Below are 22,560 nucleotides of genomic sequence, written 5' to 3' on the forward strand. Positions count from 1 at the left end.
AAGAATGGTACTGGACTATCAACATGAAGAACGATGCGAAGGAAATCATCGATAGAGAACACAATGCATGCGAGGTAATTCTGAAAACCATGCAGGAACTTGGCAAGATAATCCTTTGATCAATGGTTTCGGGATGGGTAAATGACCAATCCGATGAAGTGATACCGCCAGACTGGGAGGAAAGATTGGGAACAAATAAGATCACTTATTCCACTAAGGACCTAGGCTTTGCCGGTCAATTCCACTCGGACATGTTGTGCTTTGAGCGTAATCGTTCCAGTTGGCAAGATGGTCTGAAGCAGGTAGACCAATACCTCGAGGGCATGCAATATAAAATTCGCCATCCTCCTATGCCTCCATTCAGTCTGCTTTTCCAATTATGTATCAGATTCCAAGTGTATGTTTGTGAGTAACATGCAGTAGGTCAAGATCTTTGGCGGGAATATTTGCATGAAGAAAGTCAATTTTTGATAAAAGGATTTGAAACTGGAAAAGAAAAAGTGCTTTCCTAAAAATGCACTTTTTTCCTTTTTGAAATTTTGAAAAGTGCACTTTTGGCCAAAAGGGTCATATTTGACTTTCAAGTCAACTAAAATGTAAAACTTTATGAATGCACCTTTTTGGATACTTTTGGATGAGTTTTAATTATCCTTTTTGGGTAGTTATTGCTCATTTTGGGGTGGTTGTTGATATTTGCCTCCCATTTATGGGTATGGGCAGCCATGTTTTATGGATGAATCTGGGCCACTTGTTTAGATTAGATCTTGGCCATTCATCCATTTTTGAAGCCTATTTAAGGGGACTGGTTTTCCCTCCTTTTGTAAGAAGTTCTTGAATTGTGGCAAAAGCTCTGGTGAAATTTACAGGATTTAATGCAAAGTTAAGACTGTTTCCAAATTTCCTTGTGAGTGCATGGTCTCCTTATTTAATTTAGAAATTTTTCAGTTATGTTTATTTCCTTTATATAGCATTTTCAAACAAACATCCAACAGAATCCTCGTAGTTCACACCATTAGGAAATGGCTGATTGCCTTTCTCTCTGCATGGTTAATCTGAACCTTTCACATGCTTAGTTTGGTTATTGAATACTCACTATGAATGTAAAAGTTCTAATGTTGTAGTTGATAACATGAAAATCCTATTTTCCTTTGAAGATCGCACTAGATTTATGCGAATATTGTGCTTAAGTAGCTGGTGATGCTTAGTCTAATTATTTGGAGGTGTCCGTCTGTTTACTGAATCTGCTATCTTAGTTAAAATTTATATTTCATGTATCTCTCTCTCCCTATCCTTCCCTCCTTTTCCCCTTTTTTTTATCAAGAGAATCCGCAGTCCCATTGAAAACAGTATCAACTCAACTGAAATCATTCGATAAGAAAGATCATAAAGATTCCAGGGAACTTATCTATCAATTGCCTATCTCACCGTAAGTCCCCCTTGTGTTTCCAGCATAAACACATCAAACCACTGAGTAATCTCGTAGTCAAGACCTGACAAACGAAACCTTGAGGTTGTCCCCTTTGATCAAACATAGAAAATAGCATTAGGGACTTCCTTATCTCAAGAGAGGGTAGGATACTCAGCTGGTTTATTCTATTCTGCGTTGGCCATATGGAGTTTGCAGCAATGCAATTCTAGACACGTCAACATAACCCTAACCCTAAATGTAATAGATAGAAAATAACTGGCAACTTGTTAGGTTCCAAAACTAGAGGTCCACAATCCTATAACATGCTTGTCACAACATCAAGGCTACATGCGTCTCTGGGAGGGTGAAACAAATGTTCATCAACAGTTTGAGAGTGGTTGAAGGCCTACAATGAGAGTGAATAAACTCTACTGCTCTTCAGGATTAGCTTAAGCCCAACAGGGTATTCCCAAAGGTCTCCTTAACAAGATTTTACATCAAGTAAAATATAATAATGAATAGAACAAACAACAGCCCCCAACTATACACCTGACCCATATTTCTTTCACTAAATCAATTATAATTGTCTGCAAAAAGACTTCTTTATAGCTGATCACACATCTTGCACATGCATCTATAGGTAATCAGCAGTTTTGTAATCCCTTAATATGGTTCTTGTTAATGTTTGCATACACATTGGAAATGGTTCTCTATGTAATATTTCCCTGGATTATACTGTTGAACCATTAACAATGTAATGTCCCCTACTAGGTTTAGGCCTGTTTTAACCATAATTAATCTATTTCAATATACTTATGACTTAAACTAAATTGATTAGGAGACAAATCTATCTTAACATGAATCAAATATCTTATATTCCATAGTTCAATTAATTTATCAACTATTGATAAGTAAATTGTTCATCTACCATACTAGATAATTAATTCTATCATGCTAAATAATTAATTTTATCATCCATAATTCTTAATGCAAAGTTCAATCCTTGTTACTCCTCCAGTTTTAAGGAAGAAGGACATGACTATGTTACAAATGCTTAGATACCAAACTCAATAGACTCCCTCAAAGCTTACAGATCCAAGCCCTTGCCCTATCTTGGGAATCATCCTATTAGCTGTATTTAGACTACCCCTCTTGAAAACAATTCAGTCCCTTCTTAGATACTGACAGAAATACCAAGAATTGGACTATAAAAATACTAACTTCTCATGTATTATGAATATATATGAAATTAAGTATGCCTGTCATAAATATTGCAGGCTATATTAATATTACTATTAAATTCTGCATAAAAACATTATCAGGCTTCATATATTAAGCAAATGCCCATGCATAGCACCAAGAACAAGGATGTTACTGCATGTAACTTAATGACAGTTCTGATCTGATCTGATCAATGGTGGTGTCCCTAGATGCTTTTGATTACATCCCTTTATATCTCTCAATGTGAGGGAGAGGTCACACCTCTTCATCATGTACATCCTTTGGCAAGAGACACACCCTTTCACCATTAGCACCCTTTGAAGAGTTCAACTCTTCATTCTTTCTGCCCTTTGAAAGGGACACAACCTTCCACAATGAGATTTGCACTTCTCATTTTCCAAATTCTCCCCAATTATATTTCAAAGTAGGGACATTACAAACAACATGCTCACGTACATATTGTTCAGCTTTAGGTTAGTTTTTATTTTATTGGGAGATTCCCATTCTAATTCAAGGAAAGGTTTTACCACACATCTATTATGTTTTTTGTATTGCACTAAAAGGTACGAAATAAATAATAACACTAGACAAAGATAAATTCATGTCATTTTTTTTCCATTTTGTCTGTCTCTGTGGTTTGATTCTCTTTAGGAGGCATCACTTCTCTATGAGTTGACTAGACAATGATAAGCCACTACATCCTCTTTTCTCTTTTGTCTCTTTTTTACATTTAAAAAGTCTCTTTTGGTGCATTCCACCTTACTGACTAGCTGCTGACTTGGCTGGCTTACTTTGTCTTTTCTTTGCTGATTGGATGCATTTACTCACCCTCTTGACATTGTCTGAATTTAATTTTACATTTGCTGGAACCGTTATCACCTTTAAAAAGAATGCTCTTGAGACTTATTTTCTTTTCTTGCATCCACCAATATGTTCTCTGGCAGCTACAAATTGTAGTCACCTTCATCTAGAGCTATCTCGTCTTGATGTTGAAACCTATGGATCACGATCAACCTATAAAACTTTGTTAGTCTAAAAAACTGGACCAAAAGAAAATTCCATTATCACTCACCAGAAATGATTATTAATACAGAGTCATCTTTGACACAGAATTGATTGATAGAATGACAACAGAAAATGAGTATCATGTAACACAATCAAGTTTCAGATTGTGTACAACAACTCTCTACTGCCTATATACCTGCAATAAGAACTGTAAATAACTCCTAATTCTGAGTGAAGGATATCCATAATGATACATTATTATACCAACCAGTTACAGTTTTGTTATGGTAATTTAACTTTACATCTAAAGAATCACCAGTGATTTAAGCATTATTATACAACTCAATTGAGCAAGAACCTGCTGATATTCCTCATAATGCAGAGAACTTGAATGAAGAAGAAGACTCAGCTGCAATATGTTCTCGTTCATACTTCACAGTTTACCATTTATCATAATGAGTGATCGTATCTCTGTTGTTTTTACTTTTGTACAACTATTATTAGTTATGTAACTCATGTGAGCACTTGCTTCTATAGTATGCAGCAAAGAGATTTACTTAGCATATAATAGATTTACCCAGTCCTCCCTTACATTTTGAGTTGTTTTTACTAAGCATTGACTTGCTCAGTACATAAACATTCCTAAACTAATAAAATGGCTTTCAACTTATACTGAAGAAAGAGAACTGCTACTGATTTATGCATCACGATTCAGCACACAACTCTGATAAACTAGGAATTTGATGAAACATTATATCCATAATTTTTTCAAGCTCAAAATTAATCTATTTTTTATTTCATTGCAATTTGTCCTTCCTTGTTCCCATTAGTGTATGTGGCAGAAAAGCAATTTTCAACCATGTGACAAACACCATTTCTTAGACTAGATAGTCAAGAGCTAACTTCAATAGCTTCGTCATTTAACTTGTGTGAGAGAAAGATGAATGTGATTGGATTCTACAACCTGATAAACTACTAATTTATTTTTAACAGAAGGTCTATATGATAAGTTACTATTTATTCATCATAATCCACTATGTGCAATTATTCATTTAGTTAACATTAAAAAAGGCTTACCAATCCAACTTGCTATTGACATCAAGAGAAAAGGTTGACTCAATAGGTGTCATAGCTTCCTCAGCAGTCTGCAGAGTTTTGTTTTAGCACTAAACGTGTTAGATAAAAAATCAATCATTAAACTATAGATGAAACTGGAATTCACCTAATGACTGGAAAATATTATGATAGTGTAAAAACATTTATTATTCAAATTGGATTCCACCTAATGACTATCAAGAATTGCAACATTGAAATCTGAAACAAAAGAATTGGAATCAAATTACATGCTTATAAATAGAGATTTAGTGTTATTGAAGTCAATGGTCAATAGGTAGCTTTTTAAGGATATCCCATGTACATAATCAATCTTACAATTCATTTATTTTTACATGCATTTTCTTTGATAAGTAGGAGATATTTTCCACAAGAAGTCAAATTATGATATAGCTGTCAGGATTCAACTGTGTAGTTTTCAAGTTAAACTCATTGATCCATGTTTCAAACATTGGCATGGTAAAGGTTGTTCAATCATACTTTCTCAAATTTGAAATAGGACTTGACAGGCCTTTGCATCATTTGAATATCCAGTAATACTGGAAAATGATCGAAGACGACCATTGGTGGAATCCAGAAATCATTGCTAAATGTGTCTACCAACCATTCCCGTCCAAGCAAGAATCTATCCAATCGTTCTAAGATATTAGCGAAGCCTTCTCTTCGATTCGTCCAGGTGTATTATTTGTTCTTAGGAATGCAATCAACTAATTCTGCATTTTCAATGAAGTTCCTAAAGTCCAAAATAACTTTGTTTATTTTGCCAGTCCCCCCACTTTTTTCACTAAGTCTAGGATCGCATTAAAGTGATGCAGAAGCATCCCCAGTTGATGAGAAATCTTGCATCAACCAAAAATATTTGTTTTTCAGTTTTGTTCTTATTAATCCTGTGTTGTAGTTTCTGTGATTCTTCCGGCATTCTTTGGTAGTTGTTCATTTTTCATTGCGGATCAGATTTTTGGCTTCCAGACTTCTTATTGTTTTCCTGATTTTCAGTTCATTTGGACTCTTTTCCGGCAAGTTATCGCTTATGGAATGTTTGTTTCTTGGTTCCCGGAGCAATTTGAGCTTATCGGCTAGTTCGAGATTTCTTCTCTTGTGGAGCGCTTTCTTGACTTGCGGATCTAATTGGCACCCCACATGATTTTCCTAGGCCCTTGGCCGGCCTTCCTTGGTGGTCTACACTTCATTCTTATTCTTGGCGGAGGAGATCTTCGCACTTTGGGTCCGACATATTTTACACGTTTCATTTTCCTGTCTTAGAGAATGTAATCTTTTGTGGCCGACCTAGATGTGTTCTGGATGCTATATATATTGTTGTATTTGATTCTTAGGAGCATAGTAGAAGGATATGAGGATATCAATTCTTGAATTGTAATTAGAACACCTCTTGGAGTTCCAAATGGATTGTAATCTAGAAAGTATTCCTTAACTAGGCTTGTAAGCCTGCATGTTGCCGAATAATTTATGATGAATCTATGATGTTGCAAATGTCGAATCGTGCATTTTCTCTATTTTGTGTTGGTGCTTCTGTGGCATTACTCTTGTTGCATGATCTGAACCGTTCTCTTTGAGGACCCTCCAGACCATGGCTGCATTAGATGGTATCAAAGCTGGTTGCGAGCCTTGAGGCATTCCTTTGCGTAAACAGATTGCTGATTTCAGGCAGGCTGCAAATGTGCTCAATAGACCACCGACCATGTGGCAATTGGAACTTTGCAGTCAGAACGCCGAGCTGAGACAGTTGCACTAGATCAAGGGAGGAGATTGCACTGAGAAGGATGAACCCTAGAAGGGTAGAGCAGATGATGGAGGATATTAGAACTGAGATGAGGAATGAGATCCAAAATGCGTTGGCTGGCTTGCGAAGGAATCCGGAATCAGAGGAAGAGTATGAAGAGGCATGGGAAGAGCATGAGGCCGATGAGGTTGAAGGACCAACAGATGAGGGAGAAGATAGATTTCTTAGAGCGGTGGCATAAGTGAGTAAAATTCATAAAGTTGAGGTTTCTAACTTTTCAAGTACATTGAACCCGAAAGACTTGATAGACTGGATTGGAGAGTTGGAAGACTACTTTGAGTTTGAAGATATTAAAGATCCGCAGAGGGTTAGGTTAGCACAAACTAAGTTAAAAGGGCATGCTGCTTTATGGTGGAGAGAGTTGCAGAGGGATGGAGTGGAGAGTGGTGAGATGAAAATCGCCCCGTAGAGACAAATGGTTGCAAGATTGAAAGATAAATTCAGTCCGGGAGACTATGAGTTACAATTGTTCAAGAAGTTGCAGAACTTGAAGTAGAGGGACATGAGTGTGAAAGAGTATACTGAGGAATTCTAAATGATGTCAGATCTGGACATCGAGAGATGGATAGGGAGAAGACGGCTAGATAAATAAATGGACTTGGATTTAACATTCAGGATGAGATGAGTATGCTAAAGATTTCTACAATTGAGGAGGCTTACCAATATGCTCTAAAGGCAGAAGGTGTAGTGAAAAGAAAACAACAGAATAACCTAAAGGGAAGAGAGAGATATGCAGTGAATAGAGGGTAGATGAGTGGCAATATGGAGAAGCAGACTACTGAAGAAGAATCAAAATCTAAATGGAGTAAACAATCGGATCAGAAGACACAAAGAAAAGGAAATAGTGGTAGCAGCAAGGAATTCTTGGGTAAATGTTTCAAATGTGGAGAAATCGGACATAGATCTTATGAGTGTTCTTAAGGAATTAGTAAGAAAGGAATGGCAAGGAGTTTCATGGCACATTGTTGTCCTCATTTTTGTTTTAAAAAATGAAGGACAATTACATGAATTTTTTGTCAAAAATGAAAATTTTACTCTATGACATGCTTCCCGAGGCAGAATTTCGCCTAATCCTTAAACTATCTTAATCCTCAGTCCATCCTCGAACCACGTTTCGAATTTCATCGCATTCTGGGTTCGTTTGCTATGTCTTTCCTTCAATTTTGGGTTTTTTCTCCTTGACTGCAGGTGAGATTTTTCCTTGAATTGCAAGTTTTAATGATTTCCTTTGTTTTGGTCTTTGTAGGGATTTTTTAGGCTAATTACAAGTGCACTTTATTGAAAAAAGAATTTGTAACTTACTTTTTATTTCCCCCTTGATGCTTTTTGGCTTTTTTTAGTTTTGATAGGGATATTTTGGATAAGTTACAAGTTAATTTTAAATTGCATATTTAAAAGTCACTTGTAATTCTTTTCTAAAACCCCTATTTTAATGTCTTTCGCTTGTAATAGGGATTTTATTCCCCTATTACATGTGTTAAGTTATTAAAACTTGTTGTAGGGATTTTATTTTCCCTTTACAAGTAATTTGTAACTTGCACATCTCTCTCCAAAAGCTGATTTTGCTTAGAAATGGAATAAAGTGACAATTTTAAACTTACTATTATGCCTAAAAAACCTGATTTTCTTCATAAAGTGCAAATTGGGGAATTTTAAACTTGTAATTGCATTTCTATAACCCGATTTTGCCTTGTTGAGGGAAAAGTAACATTTTAAAACTTGTTATATGGGAATTAAAACCCGATTTTCTCTTTTACATGAAAAATAAAACTTGCATTCCTTTTCCAAAAACCCAACCAGCTAAAAAAGGCGTTTTTGTTGCAAACTGGAAGCATTTTTTTGTGGAGATTTTTTGGGAGATGCAAGGCGTTTGGGATTCTTCCCTATTTTTATGCATTTGCAAACATCTATCACGCCATTTGGGGTTTATGTTTGCTGGTTTTTGATCTAAAATAGAAAACACGTGTTTGCCAAAACCCACGTTTTGGTGGATCCAAACTCCACGAAGCTTCAATCTCCTAAATCGTTTTTGCTTATTATGCTAAGGCGTTGAAGTTGGAGGTTTGACCACTTCTTGTGCCTTTAAGTTTGCTTTTGCTGCCACATTTTGCTGCCCAAGGCATTTAGGTAAAAACGTGGCTAGGGTTTTGGAATGCGGTTAATCTCTATTTAAGAGTTTTCCTCTCTTCTTTCAAAGATTGATCATCTTTTTGAAGAGGCATTTTCAGTTTGAAGCAAGGTATGATTTCTTTTCTTTCTTTGTTTCATTTTCTTGTTTTCTTGTCTTCTTGTTTTTCCTTTCTAGTTGTAAATTTGTGTATATGTTTATTTTGCCCCAAAAGTCGGTTTTGTGAGTGAAATTTTCCCATTTGTAAAGCAATTTTTGAATTGCATTGTTCTTCCCCATTTTCTCTCTTTACTTGTATTCGGGATTTTAAATCCCGATTACAAGTTGGATGAAAATAATTGTTCTTCCCTTATGGTTATAAGAGTTTAACCATCTTTTGTTGAAATTCCAAATTGCAAAAATGAAAAATACCCTTCCTTCCAAAATCGGGTTTTTAGAACCGGATTGCATGTCCAAAGTTCTTCTCATTTTCTTGGAAATGACATTCCCAAAATCTTCCCATTTTTATCCATCCATATTGCCTATATCCGTACTTTCCTTTCACATCATTTCCCGCAAGTCTAATTCTCATTTTTCACTCATTTCTCCATTTTTCGTTTTACAAGTATACTTGCATTCGGGTTTTAAAAATCCAATTGCATGTGCACTCTTCCCAACTTGTATAGTTGTAAAATTTTCCCCAAGATCCGAAATTGGTCAAAGTCAAATTTCCACCATTCCCATTTATTTCCCATCTTTCTCTCACAAAATCGTGAAGTGCAAGGGTTGGAGTTCTTCCCATTTGAAGAAGGAAAAATGTTAGGGGCAGCTGATTATGATGTTGCCTTAACACTTTTAAGTCTTCATCGCAGTATACCAGGTTGTCCTTCAATGTCAGATTTACCATCCTCTCCTATTCCAAAGAAGATGAAGTATAAATATGACAAGTACCAGAATGAAGTTTCACCTTCGCAAGTTTCCTCTCCTTTGGATTGCATAAAAGATATGGAGATAGGGCATGTGGACATGTCAGAATTTGTCAAGAGAGTGGAGGATCCGCATGATAGTAATATGCAGCAGTTGTTGAACAGCCACATCCATCACGCATCCTCTTTTCCAGTGGCTGCCCTAGAACCTGAATTTGTTCTTGCTTGCACCCATCGCTTTGACAAAGAGACAGGAACCATTAAAAATGATGATGGTGAAGCAATAATCTGCCTTGATGCAGATACAATTGAGAAAGTCTTCAGAATACCACCAACACCTGTTTATATGGAGATTTCAAAGGATAGTGCAGCCGAGTACTATGTCAAGAGGGAAAAAGATTGCAAACGTCATTTTAACAGGTGGATTCATGAGCCACGAGCCGCCTTCTCAAGCTGGGCTAAGTTGTACCGCTATGACTTTAAGTGGGAAATTGGAGACATCATAACTCTCCTCAACAAGATGATGGGTCTTGAATACTCCAATGTTTTTGAATCCTAGATGTATCAGTTTACCATGTTCATAAGGCAATCCCATCATATATCATGGGGAGAGATTATCACTGATGCTTTATGCGAGCAACTTGCAACAGTCCCTACCACCATGACTTTCTACATGAATTCATACTTAGTGTATTTGGCAACATCACTCAAACATTTCCCTGGTCTTTCTACCAAGGGTGACCGCTCGCTTATACCTGTATGGGAATATTATGATCAGCTGCCTTTGAGACCCAGCAGATTGCATTTCAGAAGAGTTCAAGATGCATTCTTTGGTTACTTCATGTGTTAGTTTGACAAGACTCTAAAGAACAGAAGGGTGTCAGATGAGGCATGGGAAAGAGTGAATGAGTATGGGCACTTGTTTCTTCAATTCTCGACCTTTACCTATATGAGAGTTGAATGCTATAGTGGCCAGCCATACATGCTTCCTAGATACCCGACCGATAAGATCATTCTTATGGAGTTGGGAAGACAAATCATGGATATGCACGCTCATCAGTCTATCAGACATAAGGTCGGAATGGGGATTTCTACAACAAACCCATTGAAAATTGACCGGTATTCTCTTGAAACATCCATCAAAGCCAAAGCTATGGAGACTAAGATGCAAGAGATTAAACTCAAAAGGTTTAAGTCCAGAGCAGATTTTGATTACTACGGTATGAAGGAAAAGATCATAAAGTCCTTCGTGCACGTGCATCGTATTGAGGATATCTGGGTAGATCTCCGTACAGAAATGGAGGTTCTCAAGATGGACTACTGCAGGCTTACTGTTGAGAAGGTTATTGATCTGAACTTGGTGGACATTCCGCAAGGAATGATCGATGATGGTCATGTGCTTGATCCAGAATATATTTCACGAAGGGTTGAGGAAGCTCCACTTCCTTTAATCCAATGGTCACACAAAGAGTTCACTTCCATTATTGAAAGGTTTCAGCCTATTCTTGCCAACACCATCACTTGGCTTAAAGGTAATGGTGTTAGACTCATCAAAATCAAGGTTGGAAAAGAAGATGACTCTACGGGACCTCTTGGATGTAAGTCTGAGATTCAGATTGACAATAAGGAAGGTACATCATCTTCAGGAACCAGGATCAAATTGCAAGTTAGTCAGACAGTAGTGCTTCCTCCTGAGGAGGCGACAATTCGTGGAAAGGAAAAGTCTCAGTTTCATGTTCATGTGATCGATCCTGATAATCTAGAAAAAGGACAACAATCTGATGATGCTCCTAAGTCTCTAGCTTCAGACTAACCTCATGAGATTCCTTCCTCAGTTTCCATTGAGACGCCTCTTTCTCCTCCTGACATAATAGTGGAAGAGTCTCCTCAAAATGTCGTTCCTATTTTAGCAGTTGAGCCGCCTCCTGATCATCAACAAGAGGGTTTGCTGGAAATTCCTGAGGATACTCCTGCTGAAGAGCACACGGTTATACTGAGAGGAGGGGGGGTGAATCAGTATAACAACAAATTTTACCAATTTAAACTCTTTCAACTTCAATCACAATTATATAGCTTATCTCATTAACATATTCATTGCATACCAACATTCATATGTGATCTAACTAATATGAACACAAGCAGAACACAAGATATATACGTGGAAACCCTTACGGGAGAAAACCACGACAATAAATGCTTTTATATAAATCTTCTTTTACAATGTTCGTAGGCACCAACCTACTAGAGGCACCAACCCCTAACTCTGTTTGTGAGCACCAACTCCCTAATCTGAATTCGTGAGCACCAACCCACTGGAAGCACCAACTCCCAAATCTGAATTAGTGAGCACCAACCCACTTCATATAAATCTGAATTCCCATCTTGACAATGTTGCTATCTCAACTGATGATGGATAGTTTAATCTTTTGCATATATTCTTTCTTCACAAGCATGTATTCTTCTTCATAAAGCACTATTATATTATCTTCCACAAGTCTGTTATGATCTCTTCATAAATCTGTCATAATTTTTCTTCAAAAATCTTCTATGAACTCCTTCACAATATCTTCTATAAGTTACTTATAGATCTACCACAATATCTTCTATGAAGTCCACACATTACCTTCAAAACTGCCAATAGTTTTTTTTCACAATTTAGTCCCAAGAATTACACAAATAATTCACTATATGTTCTGTAATCTTCTTCTATATATTCATCATTTGTGAGTTAATTTGTCTTGTATACTATCCTCTTTCAAATCTGCATATTTACATTCACATATCTTCTTGTGTATATGATTGACTTCACACACACCTTGCACACGCAGTCTCACTCTAATTATTCTTCCTTTTATATCTTTACCATGAAAGATGTATTATAAAGGACATTATCTTTCACTATAGACGTACCCTTCTATACTTTCTCATTTAGACAAACAAATCATACTTTTATTATTTGTATCTTTACACTATAATGAATTGCTTATTAACCAAAAGCATATTAATTATGCTTTTCACGGATCATAATCACACCATCTGAAATTCTTAATTCAGATCCAACGCTTTCTTTGTTTTGACAAGTCACCGAATTAACTTCTTATCAAAAAGTGGCTTTACACAAGATCGCACCCTTTCATAATCATACCTTCTCATCTTTTCAAACTAACCGTCTGGCAATTGATTAATCTTTTTCATTAATTCGCTGCTTTGTTGATTGCTGATCATAATATTATTCACGTATTTAATGAATCACCACTTCACGAAGTATTCAGTTTAGTCGCCTACCTTTTCTAATCAATTCTTCTTCAGTAATGTCGCTGCCATAGAGGAAGTCGACAATATTGTGACTCAACCCATGGCAAATCGATGTCCTCTAATTTTCATTCTTTACTAATCACTGACGCTGCATTATCTTAAGCAGAAGCACCACTCTTTAATCTGAGTCATATCTTAAAATATTAAGATATTCTAATAATAGCAATCACTATTCATATCCGACTAGCATGGTAAATCATATCATCTTCCGTATCTTCATAATCTTAATTGCTGCTTGATTTCTATACCATTTTGCCTCCATACAATTGCATTCCCATTTTTTTATAATCTTTCTCGCTGTTATAGCATAATCACTTTGTTTTTAACTTACCAACCGCTGTTCCATTATCGTCTTGCATATATATTGCATGTTGGACATAAACCTTTATTTCTAACTTCCACCGCTGTGCTTTAATATGTTGACCATATTATATTATTTCTCATTCTTTAAACAATGCATATCAATAAATGTCTGATCGCTGCTCATGCCACAATTTATTGGATCGATATCACAAATGAATATGCAAATCGATTTTCTTTAATATTGTTTTCTTTATGAAAACTTAATCGCTTGAATCGGCTGACACAAACAGGTAATGGAGACCGCTGCTCTTTAATCATCGACTTTGAATTATACGGATTGCACCACTCCAATTATCATCGCACTTCTTGCATATAATAATAGATTATATTTTTTTAGTTAATTCAGTCGCTGTCTTAAGAATCACTTCTCATTCTCCATTAAGTCCCTGTTATTAAATTGATTGCCACATGTTTAAAACTGAGCACACTTTTTCTATCATGAAGACATAAGAACGCTGACTATTGCATTGTCAATTAGTCACCATAGTCTAAAACATATTGCTTGCCATCTGTTGATCACTGCCTTTGTCACTTCCTTATTATCCTTTTACGTAAGATTATGTCTTTAGTGGGGGCTCTAACATTAAGAGGTGGGCCCCATAAATTTGTCTTCTAGTGGGGAGCTCTAACATGAGGAGGTGGGCCCATAAGTTTTGTCTTTTAATGCTTTTTTTAAATTTTATTCCAATAACTTTGTCTTATAACTTTGTCTTATGTGGTTTGCTGTCTTCCTTTTTGAATAAACTAACCAATCGCTGGTCTTTCACAATTTGTCTTTTCTTTAACAGATCAGCAAATTACTAACCAATCACTGGTCCTTTATTATATGTCATTGTATATTTACTGTTCTTTCACAGATATATATATATATACATTTGTTATCTTTGCATAATTCTGGGTACTATATCAAGAAAATATGAATATACCAAGTGCAGGCTGTAATATTCCAAGCTTCTGATATGCTGATGCTGTCATCTACTCTTCATATGTAAATCTGAATCAGAACTGAAATTACTCTTAGACTTTATTATCATATACCTCGGTTTCCACAAACTGCTGGACATTCAGTATCCATTGTTTGAATACTCCTCCTGTAGATATCGATCATACATATAAGTTAATACACCAATATGGATCATTGTTGTCGTTTAGACTATATTATAATCAAGCCATACACAGAAATACATAGTCACTGATACACAGTTTCTGAGAACATGGTGGCTTTATCATTGCACACAGTATAGATTCATTAAATAACCGATTGCTGCTGATAATAATCCTTTGTTTCTGCTGCATATTCATATCCTGAGAGGATGGCTTTATAGTATGAACAGACTATAAAGTATAAACCAATATGTAATGTACAACGTACTTAATTTGATATGTGTAAGTCATACTCAATTTGATCATCATCAACTGGCATAATAATTCAAACTTGTATAAGTTAACAATCATCTAAGCTTCATTCAATATGTTCATCATCCTCCAAATTCCTTTGACATCAATGACAACATTTCTATCACTTGCATGTATCCATTTGTCAGAGATTGATACCTCTACTTCTGGCTTTTAAGAATTTATGAGGCAATCTTCATGCCCATTGGTTACTGAGCAAACCATGGTCGCCATCCAAACAGATACTCCTCCCAGGGTGACGATGGTTGTTCAAACAGAAACTGCTTCTCCTTCGCTTTCAGCAGCTACTCAAGGAGAACTAGTTGTTTTACCTCCATGGCTTAGTTCTTTTACCGCAAAGAGGAAGAAGCAGGAAATCTCTCCTGATGTCTTTGACCATCAACAACTCAAACAGTCTAGGCCCAAGGTTGCTAAAAAGGCCAAGATAATCTCAAGAGTAACTGTTGATAACAATAAGATGAAAGTGGCAGAAATTGTGGAGCCCCTTGCAGATAAGCCACATGAGGAAATGCAAGCTGCTGATTATAGGGTTACAAGGATAGAATTGGGCAAACAAACGCATGAAGTGGTCAAACACAATGCCTAGCAATCTGTAGCCTCACTAGTGCAGCAGTATGGCAAACTTCTAGCAAAGAAAGACAAGCTAGAAGAGGAGAATCGACAACTTGTTGCAGTTGTTCATAAAATTACAACACCTGCTGGTGAAGGGAGTAATCCTACACGTTCTTCCGGTTCCCAAGAACCAATTCGTGGAGTTGAGAGAGCTGCCCAGAAAGTACAAGCATTGGATTCTTGGGTGGATCAACTTCATGATCTATGTGCACAAGTGCTGAAAGACATTTTCCAAATGATGTCTAAGTTGGAGGCCATTGAAGAGAAATTGAATCATATCTCAAACACTTTCACACAGAATCTGGAAAGGGTTGAAGATAGTTTGACTATCTGGCGCACCATGCCCCAACAACAGTTGAGTGTTCTTCAGGAGCATGCCATTATTTTTTCCAGGGTCATGTACTTGGAATTTGAAAAACTTCTGGAGAATAAAGCCCTTGTTCTCAAATCCCTCATTGAAGAGATTGATGGTGCAATGAGATTGCAAGGTGAAGTATCTCAAGGTATTGTTTCCCATTGTGAGAAGGCTTCTTGCAACATAATGAGTCAGAATGGACAGCTGATACTTGAAGAAGAAGTTCTTGCAGATCTACAGATGAAGATTCATAATGAATGGAGGACCGAACAATTCTCAGCTGCTTCAATTCAAGCTCTGATGAAACATCAAACCTTTTTGCATGAAATCCAGTCCATCTTGGAGAAGAAGAACTCTATGCTTCTTTGATGCCATGATACCATTGTGAAGACCATGGTTGTTGCCAAGAACACCCACGAACCGAATCCCGCTAAGCTACGAATGATCATCCAAAAGTTCGAAGGATTCATGTCTTTACATGCTGCAGCTTAAGTGTTTTTCAACACTTATGTTGTATTTTTCCAGATTTGTAATCTCTAAGTTGTAATTAAGTTTTGACAAGTTACATGTAAAAACCTTTTAAAAATTGTCAGTCAAGTCTTTACTTGCACTTTTGTAATTAGATGTAAGGCAACTACAGGTTGAGTTCAATTAGGACTGTAGTTGGAATAAGTCATAGTTAGTTATTGAATAAGTCTTGGTGGTTGAGAGAATTTCTCAAGTTAGTTGGGATCTTCCCACCTTTTTCTCAAGGCTCCTCTTCTATAAATACTTGAGGGGTCTATTGTAATCTTTATCTTTTTGAAAGCAAGCAAAAACTCTGCCAAATTTGCAGCAAAGAAGTCTTTGAGCTTTTATGTGTAAATTGAAGAATTGAAAGGAATAAAAGAAAATTGCTCAAGCTTTGAGTCTTTGTGCTACATTCTTGAGTTTGTGTTCCATATTACCTTTCTTGCAAGTGTTTCGTTGAGAACTTAATCGAATCTGATTTTCAGTCTTTGAACTGCAAGTATTGGAGATTAATTTAGTTAAAGTAGAAGTTCTATTGGGAAAAAGTTGTAAGACTTTGTGCTTACACTTGTTCTTAATAGAGTTTAGAAGTAAGTAGATTTTATGAGAAATAGTTGAGTCTTTGAGCTCACACTTGTTCTTGTTGTCTTGCGTAGAAAGAATAAGATATTTCAGTCTTTGTGTTGTTATAATTTGTTCTTAATAAAATTAGTATAGAAAATGGTAGATAGGACTTCACATAATCAAGACTTTGAGCCTGATATTGTTGTCCCGTCCCGAAGGAAGTGACGAAAGTCTTTGAGCTTTTAGGAAACTTCATTTCCTTTCTCTCATTTCATTTTGAAAGTTGTTACTATTGTTTTATATCAAACCGCTATCACTTTTCTGTGAAGAGAAAAGGATATTGCCTTTCTTGAAAGAAGAAGAAAGATTGTTGTCCCATCCCATTTTATTTTTAAGTTTTAGATAGATAGGGGGAGCCTTCCCTTAATTAGGAGAGTTTTACTCACACACTATGGTTGAAACCACAATTTTGTATATTGCCCCAAGTGTACAAATTTTTCAACCAACACACATGAGGATCAAGGAACTGGAGCTACAGATGAGAGTGTGGTAGAACCGGAGCAAGGGGAATTCCTTATGTATAGAAGAGTCTAGATGGAGCAGAGCAGGAAGGAGACCGAAGCTACACAAAAGAAGAATCTTTTTCCGACTGTATGCAAATCAGGGGATAAGTGTTGTAAGGTTATTGTGGATACTGGAAGTACTAATAATCTAGTATCTGAGAAAATGGTGGAGAAGCTTGGTTTGAAGAGGCTTGAGCATCCTTGTCCTTATAAGGTGAGTTGGTTGAAAGATGATCATGCGATAGAGGTGAAAGAGCAGTGTTGGGTGAATTTTAATATTGGACCTTACAAAGATGAAGTCTTGTGTGATGTTGTGTCTATGAGTGCTTGTCATGTTTTGCTAGGTAGACCTTGGTAGTTTGATAGAGGAGCCATTTATGATTGTAGAAGAAACCTAATCACTATTGAGAAGGATGGGCAGAAACTTTGGCTTCTTTGAAAGAGAAGGAGAAAGAGGTAAAGAATTTGAGTTTAGTGAAGAATTGTTGTGCTGAGAAGAAGGATGCAGAGGATGGCATGGATTTGAAGGACTTTGTTGATGGGTCTGATAGCAAGGTGGTACCGGATGGCAGTAGAGTAAGAGTTATGGTGGTAGATAAGATGAATTCCAATGGAAGAAGTAAATCAGATTTGCAAAAGGAGAGTGGAGGTAAGAGACAGTGTGCAAGTATGAAGCAAGGAAAGAGAGAAGAGAAGAAGAAATTGGAGGATCTAGTCGAGGTACCAGAAGAGGAAAGGAAAAAGAAATTTGCAGACAAAGAAGACAGTTGGATCAAAAATGAGCATGGGATCTATATCCCGAACCCTTTTTGATGTTCATGAGTTCCCTCTCATGAACATCTTTTCCTACTTGGGGTGTCTGATGCAAGAGCATCCCCGGTCGATGAGCAATCTTGCGACAACCAAAAATATTTGTTTTTCAGTTTTGCTCTTGTTCAGTTCTGTGTTGCAGTTTCTGTGATTCTTCCGACATTCTCCGGTAGTTGTTCATTTTTCGTTGCGGATCAGATTTTTGGCTTCCAGACTTGTTATTGTTCCTTTTTCTTGATTTTCAGTTCATTTGGAATCTTTTCCGGCAAGTTATCGCTTCTCGAGTGTCAGTTTCTTGGTTCCTGGAGCAGTTTGAGCTTGTCAGCTAGTTGGGGATTTCTTCTCTTGCGGAACGCTTTCTTGACTTGCTGATCTAATTGGCACCACACACGATGTTCCTAGATCCTTGGTCGACCTTCCTTGGTGGTCTGCACTTCATTCTTGTTCTTGGCGGAGGAGATCTTCACAGTTTGGGTCCGACCTATTTTACACGTTTGATTTTCTTGTCTTGGAGAATGTAATCTTTTGTGGCCGACCTAGATGTGTTCTGGATGCTATATATATTGTTGTATTTGATTCTTAGGAGCATAGTAGAAGGATATGAGGATATCAATTCTTGATTTGTAATTAAAACACCTCTTGGAGGTCCGGATGGATTGTAATCTGGAAAGTATTTTGTAACTAGGCTTGTAAGCCTACATGTTTGTCTGCATGTTGCAGGATAATTTATGATGAATCTATGATGTTGCGGATGTCTGATCGTGTAATTTCTCTATTTTGTGTTGGTGCTTCCGTGGCATTACTCTTGTTGCATGACCTAGACTGTTCTCTTTGAGGACCCTCCGGACCATGGCTACATCATAAAGTCTCCACCTAGAATGACCTGTTTGTTATCCAATTCCTTAATCTTATTAACAATGTTGTTCCATACAACTATTTTTTCTTCCATTCAAGTTGGGCCGTAAATATTAAACAAGGGGAATTCTATAACTAAATTGTGATATTTGACCATGCACAATATCCAATATTGATGAGCATCTATTACTTTAATGTCAACGATGTTTGTGAACCACATCACTCCCAAAACACCTGCAAAATCGCGAGCATCCAAAAAAGAGCTCAACCATTGCTCACAATCCCTGCTGAACCTCTTGCCTTTGTCAGAGCTTATTTTTGTTTCCTAAAGCATAATAATGTCCATCGTCATTTTTTCAATGTGGCGCTTCACCAAGCGCCATTTGTTAGGGGTCATAAGGCCCTTGATATTCCATGTCACGATCCTCATTGTCATTGTCCTCCAAGGGAGGTCATGGCTCCCTTGGATCTCAGCATATATTCCTTAATACTCTAGAAAACTTTCTTTGAGGCCTCTTCCCTCTTGTCTGTTCGTCTTCCTGCCTTTCCTTTTTTGGATTTTCCTAACACCTTCGAGGTCAATTGACTAATGCATCACGGGGCAATATCCCTAAGATCAAATGAATCAGAGAGATCACCTATACATACTGCTTTATCTGAGTCTAATTGCTCAACAATAGTCCTCGTCTCCATTCCAATACCCCTACCATATCGTGTCCTTGTTTGTTCTTGTTCTTCGTGGCATAAAAATCATTTTTTCTTTTCTCCTCCGTATCCTTACTAGAAATTTCCTTGCCCAATGAGTTTGGAATCTCACAACCCCCATTAGTGTCCCGTAGGGATCGCATTTCAATTACCTTCTCCATTTTTGTCCTTCCCATTTCCATTTGTGTCTTTTCCACAATCACCTCTTCCTTTGAGTGAATGTTGCCACTAGTAGATGTGTTATCTGAGGCTGAATCATTTGACAAATTGTTTGTCAGGATGTTCTCCGGTGTTTTATTTTGGACATAAACCATAGAAGGTGGTCAAGGGCATTTTTATTCAATTTCTATTGATTGTTCCTAGATTCCACCAAATGATAAGAGTCTAATAATTTTAAGTAATGGTCGGATATATAGATATTAATTTTATTCTTGTGTACATCATTCAAACTTACTCAAATAAGATTGTCCTTATTGGAGGGGATATCAATGCAATCTTAAGAGAGGAAGACAATAGAGGGGGCATAAAAAAGAAAGGACAATCACAAGTGAATTTTGAAAAATTTGTAGAAAACAATGGTCTCTCATAAATTCCTCTAAATAATGGCAATTTGACATGGACAAATAGGAGAATTGGGTTCAGTAACATTGTGGAAAAGCTAGACCATTTTTTTGAAAGGAAGCATAGATAGATAATTTCTTTGAATGTTTCTTTGTTCCTTTCTCGAAGTTAGATCACTATCCAATCCAATTGCAGATTGAGAAGGACAAAGCCCCCAAAAAATGTCCTTTCAAATTTGCGAACATGTGGATGAAGTTGGCTGATTTTATGGAAAACATAGAAAAATGGTGGAAAGAAGCAAAAACAAATTGGATTGAAACTGTTGACTTTATCTCTCAAGCTAAAACATCACAAGTGGAAATTGAAAAAGTAAAACAAAGAAAATTTCAAGAACATTTTGAAGAAAAGGGGAGAGTGGAAGCTGAGATGGCACTCCTTAATGAGCATATATTTAAGAGTGGTATGGATCAGGATAGTTACATAGAAGAAAAAGACTTTTAGGTCTTCATGTTGATATATTGGCAAAAGAAGAGATTTTTTGGAGACACAAATCAAGGGAGGTTTGGCCAAAAGATGGTGACAAGAACACAAAAATTTTCCATAGATCAATAAAACAAAGGAGAATGGTGAATAAGATACACCAAATCAAATTAGGGGAAGGCTTATAGCTAGAAGAAATTGATGACATTAATAAAGAATCAATATGTTTTTTCGAAGGTTTATTGAACAATGTGGAGGGATCAGACTTTAAACCTTCTAACAAATTTCTCAAGAACATTCCAAAGTCGGTGACTATAGACCAAAACGACTTACACAACCATTTTCAAAAGAAGAGATAAAAAATGTTGTGCTACAACTGCACCTAGACAAGGCACTAGGTCCTGAAGATTTTCTCGCCAGTTTTTTCCATAAATGTTGGTACATCATTGGAAATGATGTGTCGGAGGCCATTGAAGACTTGAAAATCTAGAATCTTGTTGAAAGATTTAATCAACACTTCCATTGCACTTATCACCAAAAAAGATAAGGTATGTGAAGAGCACACGAATATACTGAGGGAGAGGGGGTGAATCAGTATATTAATAAGTTTTTACTTCTTAAATATTGATTGAATATATTAGCAAAACTTTATGAAGCTTACTCAACACATATATAAGATTTAACAAATAGGAACACCAAAAACACAAAGTTTACGTGGAAACCCTAATGGGAAAAACCACGGCGATAAATGCTTCTATATGAATATCTTCTTTTACAATGTTTTAGGCACCAACCTCTAACTTTGTTTGTAAGAACCAACCCAATGGAAGCACCAACTCCCAATATGAGGCACCAATCTCACCAATATTAATTTTCACCTTGACAATGTTGATCCACAATTTAGCATAACTCTCTTCCTAATTTTGCTCAAAAATCTGTTCTCAAATCTGCCAAACTCTCTTCATAAATCTGATGTGAAGTTCTTATATCTGCTTTGAATCTTCCTTCAAATCTGCATATACTTCTTCAGATATTCCTTTCTTTACACATAAGACTACTGGTGTCTATGAGATACATCTTCTTTGTTACACACTTTAGCACACACCACTCTTTTTTACCACACACATCTCAATTCTAATTTGATGTTCCTTTTATATCTTCAGGTTTCTTTATGAAGGAAGACATCTCTTCATATTAATGTTTTCATAAGTCACGTCTTCTCTTTGCAAACTTAATCGCTCCATTATGTTTATTGCTGCTTTGTGTTCATTTTTAATGCTTAATCACTGCTAGATAATATTTGTTTGTCTTATGGTAGTCGACTATGAAACACAACTCTTTAAATCATAATCTTTGATTTGTGTAAATCTTTGTACTTGAAGATTTCAACCACTGCCTTCGATAATAGTTACTGTCCTTCAACAATGATCGATGATTTATCCTTCCATCACCAATACAGGCAATGACCCGCTTATCTGGAGTGGCTTGATTAAGCTTCATCACTTTCATCAACAAATACAAATTGACTTCCTCTCAACACTTTGACTGGGCAACAACTATCCCACAATACGAACATAGAAATCATTTGATTCTGCTATTGTCATAATCTTTGATGTCGTAGCATAGATGTCTTATTCTTTTGTCTTCTCTAGAACTATTTAATCTTCATCATTGTCCCTTTGGAAATTGTTTCTAACTATTAATCTTTGTTATCGCTTGCTAAGATGTAACTTAATTACTTGTTTAGAACATTGCATTCATTCATTCGTTGTTATTCTCTTAGCAAACTAGTCATTGCTCTATTGCCTTTATATTAGTCGACTAGACCAAGCATATAAATGGAATTGCCTTTAATACAGATTGCATTGCT

At 36.5% G+C, this 22,560-nt stretch overlaps 1 protein-coding gene across 1 annotated transcript in view; it reads right to left on the minus strand.

Annotated features, from left to right (window-relative positions):
* The window catches only part of LOC131051255 (DUF21 domain-containing protein At4g14240), a 176,803-nt gene that overhangs the window by 59,817 nt on the left and 94,426 nt on the right, over nucleotides 1–22,560 (minus strand). The window contains exon 7 of the mRNA XM_057985688.2: nucleotides 4,712–4,779. Coding sequence (XP_057841671.2) covers nucleotides 4,712–4,779 — 68 coding nt within the window. The remainder of the gene's footprint in view (nucleotides 1–4,711; nucleotides 4,780–22,560) is intronic.

This window comes from Cryptomeria japonica, chromosome 9, assembly GCF_030272615.1.
Source record: "Cryptomeria japonica chromosome 9, Sugi_1.0, whole genome shotgun sequence".
Taxonomy (NCBI): Eukaryota; Viridiplantae; Streptophyta; class Pinopsida; order Cupressales; family Cupressaceae; genus Cryptomeria; species Cryptomeria japonica.